Genomic DNA, 16,490 nt, shown 5'->3' with positions numbered 1-16,490 from the left:
TGGCAAGACCGGAGACAAAGATGGGGACAAGAAACAGAGGGAGGAGTCCAGAAGTAAGGCCCCTCAGCTCCAGCTTGCCTGGGTAGCAGATGTCAGTGATTGGGGCTGGGCCTATAGGTGGCAAGAGGTTAGGGTCACGGGGGGGTCAAGAAAACTTTCTAAAGGACCTAGTGACTGAAAGTGACCTGGTTTTCAGTGAGATTTAACCCCTCCCAGGACACTATACAAACTTTCTCTCACACATATACACACAGAAGATCACCCACCCATGCATAAAAACACCAGACGTGCACTCACACATACAAATATGGAGACATTCACATACCTATACACTTCCACAGCCATAGAGAACATTTATGCACTCATCTCCTGATAGGCCATTAGACATAGAGCCTCTTGGCCTAGACTCCTCACAGTGTCTCATCCGTGCACATTTCACCTGGTGGTCCTGGGCAGCTCTGTGACCTGTGACTTTTGCCCTGTGCTCTCCCCACCCCCCACAGAGGCACCCCACGTGCAGTACGAGCGCCTAGGTTCAGATGTGACTCTGCCGTGTGGGACAGCAAACTGGGATGCAGCGGTGACATGGAGGGTAAATGGGACAGACCTAGCCCCTGACCTGCTCAACGGCTCTCAGCTTGTGCTCCATGGCTTGGAACTGGGCCATAGCGGCCTCTATGCCTGCTTCCACCGTGACTCTTGGCACCTGCGCCACCAAGTCCTACTACATGTCGGCTGTAAGTGTTGCTCCCAAGCCCTCACTTGACCTACCACTCCACTCAAGAGGACTGTCCGTGAGGCCCAGACCCTTAGCTCAGATCAAGTCCTCTTCCTTTTGGGGAGGCAGGCTGCAGCACCGACCCTTGCCTTCTGATCCTATCCTAGCTTTCTCTTCTGACCTCTGAGCCCGGTGTTTCCCACTGAATCCAGACCCCTGGGCATTTTGCCCAGGTATCTCACCCCCACCCCACCCCTGCAGGTCTTTGAGATCCGAAAATCATACTGCCTATGACAAGATGAGCAGGGGAGGGCTGGCAGGGCATGGCCTATCTGGGGCCTGGTAGGGAGGAATCTTAGGGTCACCGCTCCAAGGTGGAGCGAGCCAACTCCATGGTGTGCTCTCACAGAGGCTGGTTCTGTGGGTATAGGAATAGGCACTCTGGGAGGCTCCAAGGAAAAAAAAGAAGGCTTTCTGGAGTGGAAGGCACTGGAGACTTGGGAGATTTGGAAGATACATTGAAAAAGTCACTTCTGGCAGAGAGCTAGGTATGACTATAGGACTTCAAGGCTGGGAGGGCATGAAAAGGCCTCCAAGGCTGGGGGGCTGGTGTAAATGAGGAAAGGGAGCTAAAGGAGGGGATGGGGCAAATCATGATCCTACAAGCTAGGGAGTAACATGATCAGGGTTACCTTCTTAAAAGATCCTTCTCACTGTGGTGAAGAGAGACAGGTTGGATGGGGCAGTGCCAGGGCAGGAAGGAGGCTGTTGCTGGGTGCGGGAGAGATGATGAGGATCAGGGACTGGGGCATGGAGTTGGGGAAGTTGAGAGGGGCTGGTTGGACCTCCAGGAGTTGGTGGTAGATTGGAGGTAGAGAAGACAGGAGAATAGAGAGCAGGAGGCGTCAAGACAGTTAGTGCTACCAATCACTGTGACAGAGGCAAGGTGGAAGGGTCAGTGGAAGAAAAGATAGTGTATTCTATTTGGACAGTAGTATGCAGGTAGTCTTAGTTTGGGTTTCCTGAGAATCCGATTCCAAGACGAGAACTTGTATGCAAGCAGTTTGTCAGGTGGCAGAAACACAGTGAGGAAATGAGAAAGTGATAGAAAAAGGAAGTTAAGGTGACCAATAAAGACAGTTATCCAGTCACTATTATTCACTTACCCTCTGGGCAGCTGCACCTTAACCTTGGAGAACTCAGAGAGCCCAGGCAGACATGTACCTTGGGAGTATTCCTGCCTGGGGGGTGAGGGAGCTCAGAAGCTTATATACCAACTCCTGTCCATCCTTGGTTGAAAGAGTCTCCTGGGGGTGAGGGCAGGGATGCTTTAATTCCCCTGCACTTTGGCCTAATGCCTCAGCAGGCAATGCAGATTTTGGTGACCAATGAAAGCTCTTAGGCAAATAAATGCAGAAGAGGGCAGTAGGTGTGGGCCAGAGATCTGTTGCAGCACCACCAACATCTGCTATAGATGTGTTGGGTTGGGGTACTCAGGGGACATCTGGGAGTTGATGGCTATAGCCAGTGGATCTGAGGGTCTAGGACTCAGAAGGGACATGGGCTGGGGATGGGATAAGAAAGGCCTTAGATGGGGTGACATGACCAAGGGAGAGACTCTGGGATGAGGAGAGAAGAGAACCCAGAACTGGGCCCTCAAGACCATCACTTTATAAAGGGTTGATGGAGAGAGATGAGCCACAAAAAGAGATAAGGAGCCAACAGGAAGGTAGAAGGAGGAGTGAGTGAATGTGATTCAGAAGACAGGTTGGGGAAGTTGAAATGATGAGCTTATCAGTGTTGCTGAGGGTCAGCTGAGCAGGCACCTGGATCTCAGCCAGAGGCACCCACCAACAGAATATTCTTTCCTCACAGGCTCACTTCTTTTCTCCTTGAGCCAAAGATTCATGTTTTGCTGGCCTCATCCAATTTTTGTGATGCACCCCACTTTCTGAGGATGGTTTCTTTATTCCCTGGGAGCTGCTGAGGGGAGGAGATGCTTGAGGGACCTGGGAGCAGGCCTTTTGCCCATTGTCAGGAGATTGGTATGGACAGCCATGGGAAATGTTAGACTGAAAGTTTCCCCATGGTTATCCACAAAACACTGACACACCAGTGGGATTAGAGGAAGGGTGAGAATATGTTTTGGTAGGAATATTCATTTTCACACAGAAAAGCCTTCTGTGTGTTTAAACTAGAGAGATGGCAATCATAACCAGCCATCTTAGTTGCAAGCCAAGGGTGGAATGACCCCTGTCGGCCAGCTTGAGAAATACAGGACCAGCCTACCTAAATTCTCTCTGGCCCACCATGAGGAAGGGCCATTGGAAGTGGAACTCTCAGCCCAGCCCCACGTCCTTACACACGGAAAAGGTCATACACTGAGTGCCATGGAAGAAGAATGAGACCAATTTGACACCCTGGTATTCTCAATTTGAGTCCCAGAAGCCCTTAGGATGGAGACAGCTGGCCATGATGGTTAGGCCTTGGTGATCATGGGCCCTCATTCCTAATGACTTGATCTTCTTTGAGAGGTCATTGGAGGGAAATAGGGTCTGGAAGTAATGTCTGTAGTCTGTACCCACAGGACATGCCCACAGCTGCCCTGTTGTCACCAGAGCCCCGACCTTTTATATATAGTGGTGACCACTCCCCAGGCCCTGCTTGTCAGAGGAGAGCTGGCCATGAGTTGGCTATAGTAACAGGTACTTATCTCTCATTGCCTTATTTCCTTCTAAAGAGCTGGTGGTCAGAGGAACAGGGCACATTAATCATGATTGTCTCAGTCACTTTATATTAGTAACAAGAGACTGGGTTTGGCAACCCTCAATATCAAATTATTCTTCTAGCCAGAACTCAGAAAACAGGACAAAGTTAACCCTGATTTGTAAGTCATTCAAGCCAAAAAATATTTCATATTTATCCTAAACATATATGATTTTCATGTTTCTATTTCTAAGGGAAACTGATCATAAAAATACCCTCTTGAGGGGCGCCTGGGTGGCTCAGTTGGTTAAGCATCCAACTCTTCATCTTGGCTCAGATCATGACCTCATGGTTCATGAGTTCAAGCCCCAAATTGGGCTCTGCACTGACAGCATGGATCCTGCTTGGGATTCTCTCTCCCTCTCTCTGTCTCTCTTTCTCTCTCTCTGTCTCTCCCCTGCTGTCAAGTATGCATGCTTTCTCTCTCTCTCAAAATAAATAAACATTCAAAAAATATATATATATACTCTTGAAAGTCCCATTAACCAGACTGATCCTTGAACTACTTTCACCTCCCTGCCTTCAGGTGGATACTTAAAAACAGCCCAAAGGAGTCCCCCACCCAGGATGATGGAAGGACCACCCACATTAGGAAATGGGATCACAGGGTTACCTTTAGTAGCATCCTTTTGTTTACTAGACAGTGCTGATTCAGTGTCTTTCTGTTTTTAAGCTAAAACAAATCAGAGTAATTTACTAATTTAAAATGGACAATTCCTTATCCAATTTTTAAATATCTATATTTGGTTGGTCAGGAAAGGAACTCCAGAACCCCTGGTTCAGCACTGCTTCCCCCTCAGCCCTGTTTGGCTGAGAAGGAAAGAGCAGCTTGTGGTTGAAGATGTCTGGGGGAAAAGGACAGGTGGGAAGGCAGGAGAGGGGTATGTGGGAGTCCAGAAGTTGGGGTGCCTTGAGAGATGTCATGAGATAAGGTTGGGGCAGGCCATGGATTTGATGCCAGACAGGAGGAGTGTGGGTGGGGCCTGGGCAGGGCTGGAGCTGGAAGGGTCACCCTGCCCCACCCAGCCTGATCTGGCCTGGCCAGGGGTGTGGGCAGCCTGTTTCTCCTCCTCTCTGGGCCGGCCGGCGGGCAGGCCTTGTGCGTGCCGGGGGCTCCAGCCCAGGCAGGCTGGCGAGATGAGAGGAAAAACATGCGGTTTGGTGGACTGGACATGGAAAAACAAGCCAATTAGGAGGAAAACAAACAAACCCTGGGCCAGCGGGGGCAATGTACACGCATACACGGCCCCGCATGGGACCCAAGGACATCCTGCCACAGGCTGACGCAGTCACTTGGGCATCTCAGGAGCCCCCACAAGGGGCAACTTGGGATGCCTGGGCATCCAGGAATATGTCTGTATGACCAGACTGTGACATGACACAATTACTTCTGAGGTTTTGCTCACACAGAGCCTCTAACATGTTCTCACATGGTGTTCAGCTCATACGTGTGAATATACTTGAACTTCTGGGCACTTTCCCACACCCACAGTTTGAAAAAATATATTCAGGCTTAAGCTCCATCTCCTATATAGTGTCCCAGGTATGTCGTCTTGCTGTCACTACATTTCAGACTCAATGGTGCACTTACACACATTCTCAGAGAGTACCTCAGCCCCTTGGCCATACACATACAGACAGTCTTAATCAAACTGCCCTGTCCGGAATCACACACAGCCAATTGCAAAGTTACGCAACTGCCCAGTCTCAGTCACACACATGAAGCCTCTCAGAGTTAACGCACAGCCTCACAATTGCAGTGTCTTAAAAACAGCTTCTTCCCCATCTTGCAGCACACTCACAACAGGCCTGATCACACACTGTCCCACAACCTCACACTTGGTCTCTCATAGCACCCCCACCTCCGCCCACCCGGCCCCTCAGCTGGGCTCCAGCTGCAGCAAGTCACTCCTTTTCTTCCTTTCTTTGTTTTTCTTTCCTCCTTTTTCCTCTGAGAAACCTGGTCCCTGTCAGGAAACCCAAGCCCTTCCCTGCTCAGGGCCCAAGGCCAGGCAGGAGTAGCCAGATGACAGACAAAGCCCTGCCTGGCCCCCCGGTCCCCCATGACCTGCCCAGTCAGAGAGAGGAACTGGTTTGAGGGGGAGGCTGGTCTCAGGGGGGAGGATGGTCAGAGGGAATGTAGGGGACTGGTCAGTGGGGAGGCTGGCTGGGGGAGGGGGCCTGTGAGTCCAGTGCCATGGCCCGCTCTGCCCTCCAAAGAGTCCCAGGCAGCAGGGAGCTGACTCTGCAGCCTTCAGTACCCACCCCACCCCCAGCACCCTTCTCCTTTGAAGCTGGGGGTAAGGAGGGGGGTGGCAGGAGGGGGGAGTGGAGGCTTCTCAGCCGACCTCGGAATGTCCTTTCCTCCTGGGGTGGCTGCCAACTCTGGCCTGGCCTACAGGCCCCCACAAGGCACTTCCTGTGTCCTTGGCCACCCCCCACCCCACCCCCATGCCTCTGTGCCCCTGGGCAGATAGGGAAGGGATAGCAGAGGCACACAGGATGAACATGGAACAGACACAAGATGGACACGGGGCCAGGAAAGCTTCCCAGGGGAGGCAGACAGCAGTGGATAGAATGCAGGTTGCCCCTTGTGGGGGCTCAGCTGGGCTCTGGCTCTTCCCTGCAGCCCTGGGGCATGGAGCTGCCTTTGCCCACAGCATAGCCCACTCTAGCTGCTACATTCACCCAAGCTTCCCAGATGCCTCTCTGACCCCTCATCTTTCTTGCTGCAAAGCCAGATTGGGCCCTAGGGGTTCAGCCCCAATACACATATACTTCACACACAATGGACATGTACATGCAATCACACAGAATCAGTCACCATCACGTGTACACTGTGGATGAAAGCCCACAGTTCCCTGTGTGTCACCATGGTCACTCAGCAAGCATAGACATGCACTCCCCCCTTCACAGTCCCTGGCTTATTGAACTGCCCCCCTCCCATTTCCTGTCCACCTGTCAGGCAGGGGGTGGGGCGGGGGGGGCACAGGAGGGAGGTGTCAGTGTCCCTGGAGCCACTGACGGACATTCCTTGCCTGGGTCAGATCACAGAAGTTGCCTCCTTCCAGGAACCTGAGCCGGCTGTCCTCACGCCTTACCCAATGCCTAAGGGTGGGACAGCTGGGCTAAGTGCTCACAGCAGCAAGAAGTGTGGTTAGATAGCAGAAAGGACTTCCCAAGTGTGTATGTGTGGTCATGTGGGTGGGTATCCCCATCCTGGAGTTCAGTCCCAACTCTAGCTTGCTGTGTGACCCCAGGCAGATCCCCATCCCTCTCTGGGACTCCCCATGCTAGAGTGAAGGCAGCTGCTGACCAAGTAAAGAACTGCTTAAAGGGTCTGTGATGGAGGAGCTGGGGGCTAAGGCTTGGAAGTGAGGTATATACCAAGGGAACAGTAGCTTCCTCTCAACAGGCATATGCACACACATGCAAGCCTACATGGCCACACATTCTGAGCCATGCCCATAGATACCTCTACATTCCATTGTGGATCATTCATGTCACAGAGACACATGTAACATATATACCCACGCACCTAGACACCTATACACAGATACCCACATGTACAGCCACCCAGTGCTATTGCTCCTGTGGAACCACCAGGCCTCTCCTTGTGTTTCTTAATCTCTACTGAAGGGAAGCCTGGGATGACTCTTCTCCAGGGAGCTCACTCTGACTACTCCCGCAACCAGAGGACCCAATCAGGACAATCTGCCCCCGCGCCCCCTCCCCCCCCCCCCCCCCCAGCTTCTGTTGCACAGTTTTTCTCTGGGAATGGACACAACGTGTCAGGAGATGTGGGGCTGGGGCCGATTCCCCCAGACATCATCTCCATCCTGTGATTGATGAGCTGAGGCCCGCAGCCCCCTGTTCCCCCACAATTCCCGCCTCCATTGAGCAGGTGGGGGGGGCTCCCTCTTCATATAGGCCTTGTTTTTCTTTAATTAAACATCTGGCTGTCTGCGGCCTGGGAAGCCTCAGACCCTTGCTGACAGCCACCCCTCCCCAACCTCTGGCATTGCTGATGGGTTGAAGGGGGGAGAGCTGGGGTTCTGGGGCCCACCTGTCCCCACACTAGTGCAGGGGACTAGGGGCTCCAAGAATACCCTGACCGTGCTGTCCTCACCCCCAGTGCCGCCGCGGGAGCCTGTGCTCAGCTGCCGCTCCAACACTTACCCCAAGGGCTTCTACTGCAGCTGGCATCTGCCCACCCCCACCTACATCCCCAACACCTTCAATGTGACCGTGCTGTGAGTAGACTTGCCTGTGACCCGCTTACAACCCTGACCTCTGACCTCTCCTTCAGCCACCCACCATGCCCTCAGTCCAGACCCTAGCCCAGCCTTGGGCTTGACCTTCCCCCAACCTCTGCCCCACCTGACTCTTGATGTTGGTAACAGTGCCTGGGCCTCACCCTTCCCCAGGCATGGCTCCAAAATTATGGTCTGTGAGAAGGACCCAGCCCTCAAGAACCGCTGCCACATCCGCTACATGCACCTGTTCTCCACCATCAAGTACAAGGTCTCGATAAGTGTCAGCAATGCCCTGGGCCACAACGCCACAGCTATCACCTTCGACGAGTTCACCATTGGTGCGTCGGGAGGGGGGTGGTCCCTGCAACATACTCCAGTGGGAGTGTGTGAGTGGGGGTGTGCCAGAAGTGTATATGAGCATTGGTGGGGATAGTCACATGTGTGCATAGGTATATGTGGAATGTATATACGTGTGTACATATGTTCATGGCATGTATATACCTGTGAATATTTGAGTGGGTGTCCTTTACCTGTAGGGGCCAAGAGACCTTTCCAGCAGCTCTTCCCATACTCTCTCTGGCTCCCAGAGTATTCAGGAGGGGGAGGGGGGGCAGGCTGGGCCAGACCCTTGTGCAGCTGCAGCCTCCACCCCCCGCCCCACGCTAATGGCTTCCTTACGGCCTGTGATGAATGAGGTGTCAGAACAGGAGACAGGACTGGGACAGATACCGCCCTCACCCCCACCCCCATCCCAGTCAGACCCTTCTGCCTACTCCTGTCCCACTCCAGCCAGACCCTCTGCCTGCCCCTGCCCCATCCTATCCAAATCCTCTGCCTGCTCCTGCCCCAATACCAGCCAGACCCTCTGCCTGCCCCTGCTCCACCCCATCCAGATCCTCTGCCTGCCCCTGCCCCAATCCCAGCCAGACCCCTTGCCTGCTTCTTCTCCATCTCAGCCAGACCCTCTGCCTGCCCTCCATGCCATGGCTGAATCCCCCAGCCAGACTGTTTCTACATGAGCTGGGCCCTTAGACTCCTGTCAGGAGTCCAACCCAGATCTGCCACACCTGTGGACTGTCTTTTAACCTTGACCCACAGAGTAGTTTCAAACCCAGACTCTTCCAGGGTAGACTTTATCTCAATTTGGAACTGGAAGAGTTGAGGTGAAATGCTGAGCTTGAGGGGAGTGTATGATGCTGGTGCAGGAGGGGGTGATCCAGATGACAATGGAGGTGATGCTGGTAATGGTGGAGCCATCATTTAGACTTGGTAATTGGGATGCTGGTCATCATGAGCATGGGGCTGGGATGATGGGATGAAATTTGGGATATCATTATCATGAGCTGGTGACAGTGACTGTAGTGGACAGTCCTTGGTGGGAATAGGGATGTGAGAGGTTGAAATAATGAGATTGTTGTTAATGGTGGTTGCCAGAACTGACAACAGAGAAGAGGGGTGGCAACCATGACAGTTATGACAAGAATTGGCAATATGAGATGGTGGACATGGTGACTGGGGCTGACAAAGTGGGGTTTTTCCAGAGATTAGTGTGGTAATGAAGCTGTGTCTCCTTAACAGTGAAACCTGACCCTCCAGAAAATGTGGTAGCCCGACCAGTTCCCAACAACCCTCGCCGGCTAGAGGTGACTTGGCAGACCCCTTCAACCTGGCCTGACCCTGAGTCCTTTCCTCTCAAGTTCTTTCTGCGATACCGACCCCTCATCCTGGACCAGTGGCAGCATGTGAGTGCCCTGCCCTGCCCAGATCCCAAGTGCCAGAATCAGAGCCACGCGGCATATCCATACGACCTGTATCAGCTGATAGCTGTTCCAATGTGAAGCCTGAGGGCAGCCAGAGAGGCTTTCCTCAGGGAGAAGGGATCAGATAGGCCTGGGAGGATGGATGGGTCTGAGGGCAGTATCCTGATCTGAGGCCCTAAGGGGTTCCCAGTGACCTCTGTTAGTGTGATGGGACCACATCTGTTTTTGTGGCACCCAGGGTAATGGGGAGAAATCCTGGAAGAGAGATGGCAGGCAGGGCAGTTAGTTAGTATTTGCCTTTCCTTACCTCTGGCTCTCCTCTGTGATCAGGCATCTCCCTCATACACTCTGGCCCAGGCTGTGGGCTTGTACTGGACCCAAGGAGCAGGACGGCTCTTATCCTCAAGGACTCATAGTCTCAAGGGTTCGAGGGATCAGAATCAGTCAGTGGAGGCAAGCTTGTTCCAGGGTAAGAGTTCAGGCCATGATTAGTGTCAGGGCTCCAAAGTCAGATGTAGCTTAGGGGTCAGCTCAAGGTTATAGATCAGAAGGTAGTCTAGGCTGGGAACTAGGCAGTGGATAAGGGCTGGTATGGGGGTCAGGCTGTGGTCTGGGCTACCTACCTTTTCAGTACGTATTGATCAAGCTACTGTAGCTCAGGGGAGCAGCCAGGGGTTTGGGGAAGATTTAAGGTTCTCTCTCCTTTGACATTCCAGGGCCCTTAGGGTTGTAGGTGCTCTTTGTGGCCCATGAGGTCTGTGGGCTCAGACTGGGGCTGGGCCACAGGCCAACCCAGGCTGGCACCCAGGGGTCAACCCACCCACCAGGCTCCAGCCCCATCTCCCCATGCCCCACTTCCAGCTAGCCTTTAAAGTGCGTAATTCAATTCCAGGGTGCCTGTCCGGGTTGCAGGCCTGGCCCCCACAAAGGCTGCTCACATATTCCCTGACAGAGTCCGGAGTCCCTCCCGCCTGGCCAGCTGCCCGCGCCTAATGCATTGCTAATAACCAGGGTCTAGTTTCACAAGCCCCCCTCCCCTGCTAACGAGCTACAGGCAGCAGCCCTGCGCATCGCAGCGCACACGCCTCATAGTGGACCTGGCATACTGCCCACCACACACATGGGAGCATGTATACATACACGTGGTTCCTAGCAGGAACCATGCTCCATACATGCATGTGACTAACATGCCAAGGCCATGCACCACAGAACTGACCCCCATACTGATGTGGACAGAGCAAAATATGCAGACTCTGTGGTAAAAAATACGTATGACCTGGCATGTGCTTTCCCTGTTCCATATCTCATTGGCATTGTGGTTGGTTAGATTTATGGCTCTTTTGAGCTTGACTTTTGCTCTGAATACAATCTACTCTCCCTTATCCTTAATATTGGAAAGGAGCAGGTGTATGATTGGGAGGGGGTAGAGAGGGGTGAGGAGAAAAAACATTGTTTGGATTTTCAGGAGGAAATGAAATATACAGGCCAGGAATTATACAAGAATGGGTACCATGAGGTCTCACAGGGGCTATCTGAGCATGGACAAGGAGGAGGCAAGTACAGGGACCCAGCATGGGTTCCCTGAATCTTCTGTTCTTGCCCTAACTCAGCAGGGAGGCTGAAGGGCATGCCTGACATATGCTATAGCCGACTGGATGGAGGACTCTGAGGCTAGGCAGATGCCAGTTACTAGAGAATTCCTGCCAGTGGAAGAGCCATTCTCTTAAGGGGATGGATTAAGGGATCAGTGATAACCCAGCAAGAAGGGCCCAGTCTTAGGAGATGTGGCTGCCAAGAAAGGATTGGGTTCCTGGGCTACATTCCTAGAGGTATGGTGCCCACCATAAGCCCACCAATAAGTGGTAATCTGATCTGCTTTTCATAGCTCTCTCCCTTTGGGGAAAGACAGTTGTGAAGATCTGGGGAGATAGAATCAAAGGAGAGGCCTGAGGGTCAAATCCTGACAAGAGGGAAAAGGAGCTGAAGGAGCTGGGACTACTCAGCAAGAGGGGGTCTTTGCAGGGCAAAAGGGTGTAGGGGACCAGAGGAGGAACTGGGCCCCAACCCCAGGAGAGGAGAGTCTATGGGGCCCACCAATCTTCTAGGTCTGGGAGTAGGACTTACTGAGCTCAGGTCTGGGCCCCAAATGACTTTCACTCTGACCCTGACCTTTACCAGTGCCTGCCACCCCAGGGCCATGGGGATGGGGGCGGGAGGGGGGATTATTGGAGGGGCTTCTTGCTGTACTTAGACACACCTTCACACATATGAGTGCACATACACGTGTGCACATGTACTCACAGCCTTTCAGGTAGGTAGCCCAGACCCCAGTTTTCTGGGAAGGAAGATTGGAACAGGGACCAAAAAAGCCCTGAAGCCAGACATGGCCCAGAGCAGCATCCCCCCACCCCCCCCCCACCCCCCCCCCCCCCCCCCCCCGCCCACCCGCCCCTGCCGGCTGCCCCTGTTTACGAGGAGGCTTAATGAGGCAGCGGGTGCCGCTGAGATGAACCAGAGCTCAGCCTGGGACTGGGAGGGGCGCTGGACAGGCAGGCCAGCCTGAAGGGTGGGGGAGACCAGCAGAATAGGGCTGGCCTCCGCAGGGGTGGGGTGGCGATGCCTCCAGGAGGAAATGGAGCAGCTGCCCTCCTGTCCTGCCTCTTGGGAGCTGCCCACCCCACCCCAGTCCACCTCAGGCAGGGTGTCGACCATACTGAGGTCTTCCTGAATGGGAGGAAGTGGATGCACTGGGCAACTGGGAAGCCAGGCTCTGAGCTGGAACCCATGATGATGACAGAGCTGATTGAAGTGTGTTTGGTCCTCATTATACCCCTGTGAGATAGATGGTAAATGCCATTTTACAGATCAGCACAGCAAGGCAAATGGAGGTTAAGTAACTTGGTCACTTGCTTGTAAGGAGTGGAACTAAAACTTGGACTCAGGAAGCCTGGTTCCATGACTGTGTTCATAACCTTCCTTCTAAGCTGCTTGTTTTGTTTTGTTTTGTGTTTTGTTTTGTTTTGTTTTGTTTTGTTTTGTTTTGTTTTGTTTTGTTTTAATGCTGCTTCCTGATGGGAGAGGGCAGCATATCAACATCCCCATTCTTACCGTTACTCTTATCACCTCCAGGCAGGGGCTGAGATCAGGGCTCAGATTGAGGGCTGTGAGGAAGCTGGGATGACCACAGAGTGAGACAATGAGCAAAGTCCTCCTTCTGTTCCCCTGGGGGTGCTTCCAGTCTCCTTAAAGATTTTCTTACTCTCCTTTAGGATCATCTTCCCTCTCTCGGGGTTTCCTCCCTGACATGTCTTTACCTTCCTTCAGGAGTATTCTTAATATCTCCTCTCTCTCCCAAGGAAGCCCTCATTTCCTCCAGGGGGGTCTTCACTCTTCTCTGCTCAGAAGTGTTCTCAGTTCCTCTGGGGGTGCCTCACTCTCCTGACCCCCAGGGCCCCCTACCCCCATCCCATGGTCTGGCTGCAGGTAGAGCTGTCAGATGGCACAGCGCACACCATCACAGATGCCTATGCTGGGAAGGAGTACATCATCCAGGTGGCGGCCAAGGACAATGAGATTGGGACATGGAGTGACTGGAGTGTGGCCGCCCATGCCACGCCCTGGACTGAGGAGCCACGACACCTCACCACTGAGGCCCAGGCTCCGGGTGAGCCCATCCCCCATCCCCTGTTCTCTCAGTGACCTGCACTGTTGCCTGGTTCTATCTTGTGCCTTTCAACTCCTCCCAGGACTTAGAGCCTTAGAGCCTCTACCCCAGGCACTCTGTGGCTGCTTCACTGCTGTCTGTCTGCCCTGCCCATGCTGTTCCTGGTCCTTGCTGTCTGGACATTCTTGGTAGGGGCCATTGGGTGGAGGGGTCATCTGTGAGCCTTAGGGAAGCACGATCTGCCTGATGGGTGAGGCAGGATGTGTTTGAGAGAGGAAGCAGGGGCTGTCTGATGGGAGAGGCAGCACTGTCTAACACAGGGAGCAGGAACAATACACCTCATGAAACCCCCCGGAGCTGGGTTGGACTGTATCCCTGGCCCTGCCCTGAGTTACCCCCATGTTCCCCAGAGACCACGACCAGCACCACCAGCTCACTGGCACCCCCACCCACCACGAAGATTTGTGACCCTGGGGAGCTGGGCAGCGGCGGAGGAACCTTGACACCTTTCTCAATCGGCGTCCCTGTGACCCTGGCCCTGGCCGCTGCTGCCGCCACTGCCAACAGTCTCCTGATCTGGTAAGTCAAGTAAGGTTGGGTGGCAGAGGGGAACCTGAGGGGATCCCTATCCCACCCTCATCCCTCACAGCCCCCTGCCCTGTCTCCCCAGAGCCCGGCATCCCGTGAGGACATGCCAGCGCACCTGCAGAGGAGCAGGAGGCCGGAGCTGAGCCCGCAGACCCCAATTTCTATTTTGCACACGGGCAGGAGGACCTTCTGCATTCTCTTCAGACATAATTTGTAGAGACCCCGGCAGGCCCGGGCCTGCCGCCCCCTAGCCCTGCCACACCACACTGGCCCTCCTCCCTCCCTCGGGAGAGGAGGACCTTGCAGCCAACCCACCCACCAAAGACCCACCCCTACCCCCACCCTGGCCCCTTGGGCTGGAACCTCCAACGCCAGCGACTCCCAGGAGCCCTGAGGGGATCCCCTCACATCCATAATTTCTCCTCCTGCCCCAGCCTCCTGTCTGTCCCAGGGTCTCTGTTGCCACCATCAGATTATAAGCTCCTGACACTGGGGGGGCCCAGCCACCCCTTCCCCCCAGTGCCCACACTTTTTCACTCCCCCACCTCTGCCCATTTTGTACGGCCCTCCCCTTTCCCTGTTCCTACCCCACAGTATTTAATGCCCTGTCAGTCCCTTCTAGTCTGACTCAATGGTAACTTGCTGTATTTGAATTTTTTATAGTTGTATATACAGGGGTGGGAGGGTGGGGGGGTTCTCATTAAACGTCACCATTTCATGAGTCCTTGGAACAGACCCACTTTGGGAGGGTTTCCTTCTTCCAAGGATCTCTCCCCTTCTAGGCCTGGAGGAGGGAAGAAATTCTAGTTGGGCATCCATATAGGTGGGGAGAGGCAGTTTAGTTCTCCGGCAGACGTGTGGAGCTTTCTGCTGCTTTGGAGGATAGGGCTCCCTGGAGGCCAGGGACAGAGTTGCAGGGACTGAGGGGTTCCAGTGAGGCAGGTCCCACATGGGGATGTCCAGTCAGTCCTAGAGGCTGCTGAATCCTGACGGGAGAAGCCTGTCAAGGGTCATCTCCAGAGCTGCCTTCCACGAATGCCTAGGTTTTACCCATAGAGGCTAGAGATGCAAGAAGGGAGGTGGCCAGACTTTTATCCTTGGGGTAGGAAAGATTGTCATCCCTGCCATCCAGGAGATACAGTCCAGGGCTTCTAGCAGGTCAGGCCTGGGGCTCATCTGAGCTACAAGGCACAGAGCACAGAGCGTTCTGGGCCTGGGCAGTCCGGGAAGCTGCCTGAAGGAGGCCACTTGGAACGTGACTAGGGACTGGACCTGTGCTTCAGGACTAGAAATGTGGGGTACAAGATTCACCCCAATGTTAGATTACAGTCAGGACTCCATGTGAGCGGGAGAGGAGCAGGCTTTGGGTTTACAGGGTGCCCAGTCTTTGGTCCATCCCTGTACCCTGCCCACACCTCTAGTTTTCAAACTAGAATTCCAAGATCCTTCTGATTTCTTCTCAGAGGAGGGGCTCCTCGCTGCCCCAGGCCTGCTCAGGTATAGCCCCCTTGTAGAAACCACCCCACCACAGCTCCTCAGCTGAGGATGCCTAGGGCTGGGGCCAAGTTTGCAGGTACCTCTGGCCTGGGGATGGGAGGAAAGGATTAGACCAGAGCCCCAACCCAGCTTGGCCTTGCTCTGGGTTCCTGAGACGAGAGAGAGATGGAGTCAAAGCCATGGATACACTGACTTGTGTACACACTCCCCACAGCAGGTGCTGAGCACCATACCTACACTAAGCTGCTAATACCATGATGCCACACACACATATGCCAATTCAAGCCCTTTTTTCAGACCAGGGTCAGAAAATGGGTGTTCCTTGCTGGTCTCACCAGGCCTGCCCCTGCCCCTTCCCCTGCCACTAGGAGGAGGGATCCATAGTGCCTCAAGCACTGATGAGTTAGGCCTCGACAGGACCTGGGGCTGGGTGAGGGGCTCAGAGTGAAGGTGGCTAGCTCTCTTCCAGACCAGGCACTACAGGAGGAGAGGGGTGTTCCAGGTGGGAGATCCTATCGAAAGCAAAGGCCTGATATCAGGGTAGAGGGGCCTGTGGCTTTTCAAGCACAGTAGTCTCAACTGTGGGAATGCATGACTCCTCATTCACAGGAAGAGGCTCCCAGGATGGACATACTGAGAAGTGGCTGTGGACCTGCCCGTGTACCCTGGACCCCCTATTTGCCTGTTTGTCTGGTTCCTGTGAGGTGTGGCTTGGGCCTGAACCTATACTCTGGGTTTAACGGGTGGAGGGAGGAGGGGGTCACAAACTCTCACCCAGGACATTGTATTCCTGGGATGGGTCTGAGCCTCCGCCTTCCCTGTCTTTGTGGTAGTGGGGCTAAAGTTCGGGGATCTCTGGCCTGTGCTGTCTTCCTGTCTTCAGAGCCTTGGTCAGCCCTGACCCACCCACCGCCCACACAGGGCTTGGGCATCATCAATCTGGCCTCTATTAGCAACATGGGAAAGCAATTATGTGGGGTCTGGGAGGAGAAAGAGAGTAGGGGGCCTGCTGGTGTCTCAGAGTCCAATGGAGAGGAGAACTGGATCATCTCCCTGCCCCCAAACTCAAGAGAGAGACCCAGCTCCGTCCTAAGCCCCGAGGTGTCTGGAGGGTCAGTGTCATTGCCTCTGACAGGCGTGGGCCTGGGGTTAGTCATTCCTCTTTGGAAGTTCTGGCCCTCAACCTCACAGAGGCTGCTTGCTTTGGAGGGGCTTGGGAGTGCTGTTTGCTGCTGCCTCTG

At 54.0% G+C, this 16,490-nt stretch overlaps 1 protein-coding gene across 8 annotated transcripts in view; it reads left to right on the top strand.

Moving 5' to 3' along the window:
- CNTFR (ciliary neurotrophic factor receptor) overlaps nucleotides 1-14,422 on the top strand; it is a 39,068-nt gene extending 24,646 nt beyond the window's left edge. For 7 of the 8 annotated variants that reach the window (XM_042913539.1, XM_042913540.1, XM_042913541.1 and 4 more), the window contains 7 exons: nucleotides 504-737; nucleotides 7,620-7,737; nucleotides 7,912-8,078; nucleotides 9,319-9,482; nucleotides 12,984-13,164; nucleotides 13,575-13,743; nucleotides 13,835-14,422. In XM_042913539.1, coding sequence (XP_042769473.1) covers nucleotides 504-737; nucleotides 7,620-7,737; nucleotides 7,912-8,078; nucleotides 9,319-9,482; nucleotides 12,984-13,164; nucleotides 13,575-13,743; nucleotide 13,835 — 1,034 coding nt within the window. In that variant the 3' untranslated portion in view covers nucleotides 13,836-14,422. Of the gene's footprint in view, nucleotides 1-503; nucleotides 738-7,619; nucleotides 7,738-7,911; nucleotides 8,079-9,318; nucleotides 9,483-12,983; nucleotides 13,165-13,574; nucleotides 13,744-13,834 lie in introns of those variants that run through there. The other variant, XM_042913534.1, reaches the window with a different exon arrangement.
- The last annotated feature ends 2,068 nt before the right edge of the window (nucleotides 14,423-16,490 follow it).

Source organism: Panthera leo, chromosome D4 (genome assembly GCF_018350215.1).
Source record: "Panthera leo isolate Ple1 chromosome D4, P.leo_Ple1_pat1.1, whole genome shotgun sequence".
NCBI lineage: Eukaryota > Metazoa > Chordata > Mammalia > Carnivora > Felidae > Panthera > Panthera leo.
The sequence above is the reverse complement of the archived record's forward strand: the minus strand, read 5'-3'. Positions and strand labels throughout refer to the sequence as shown.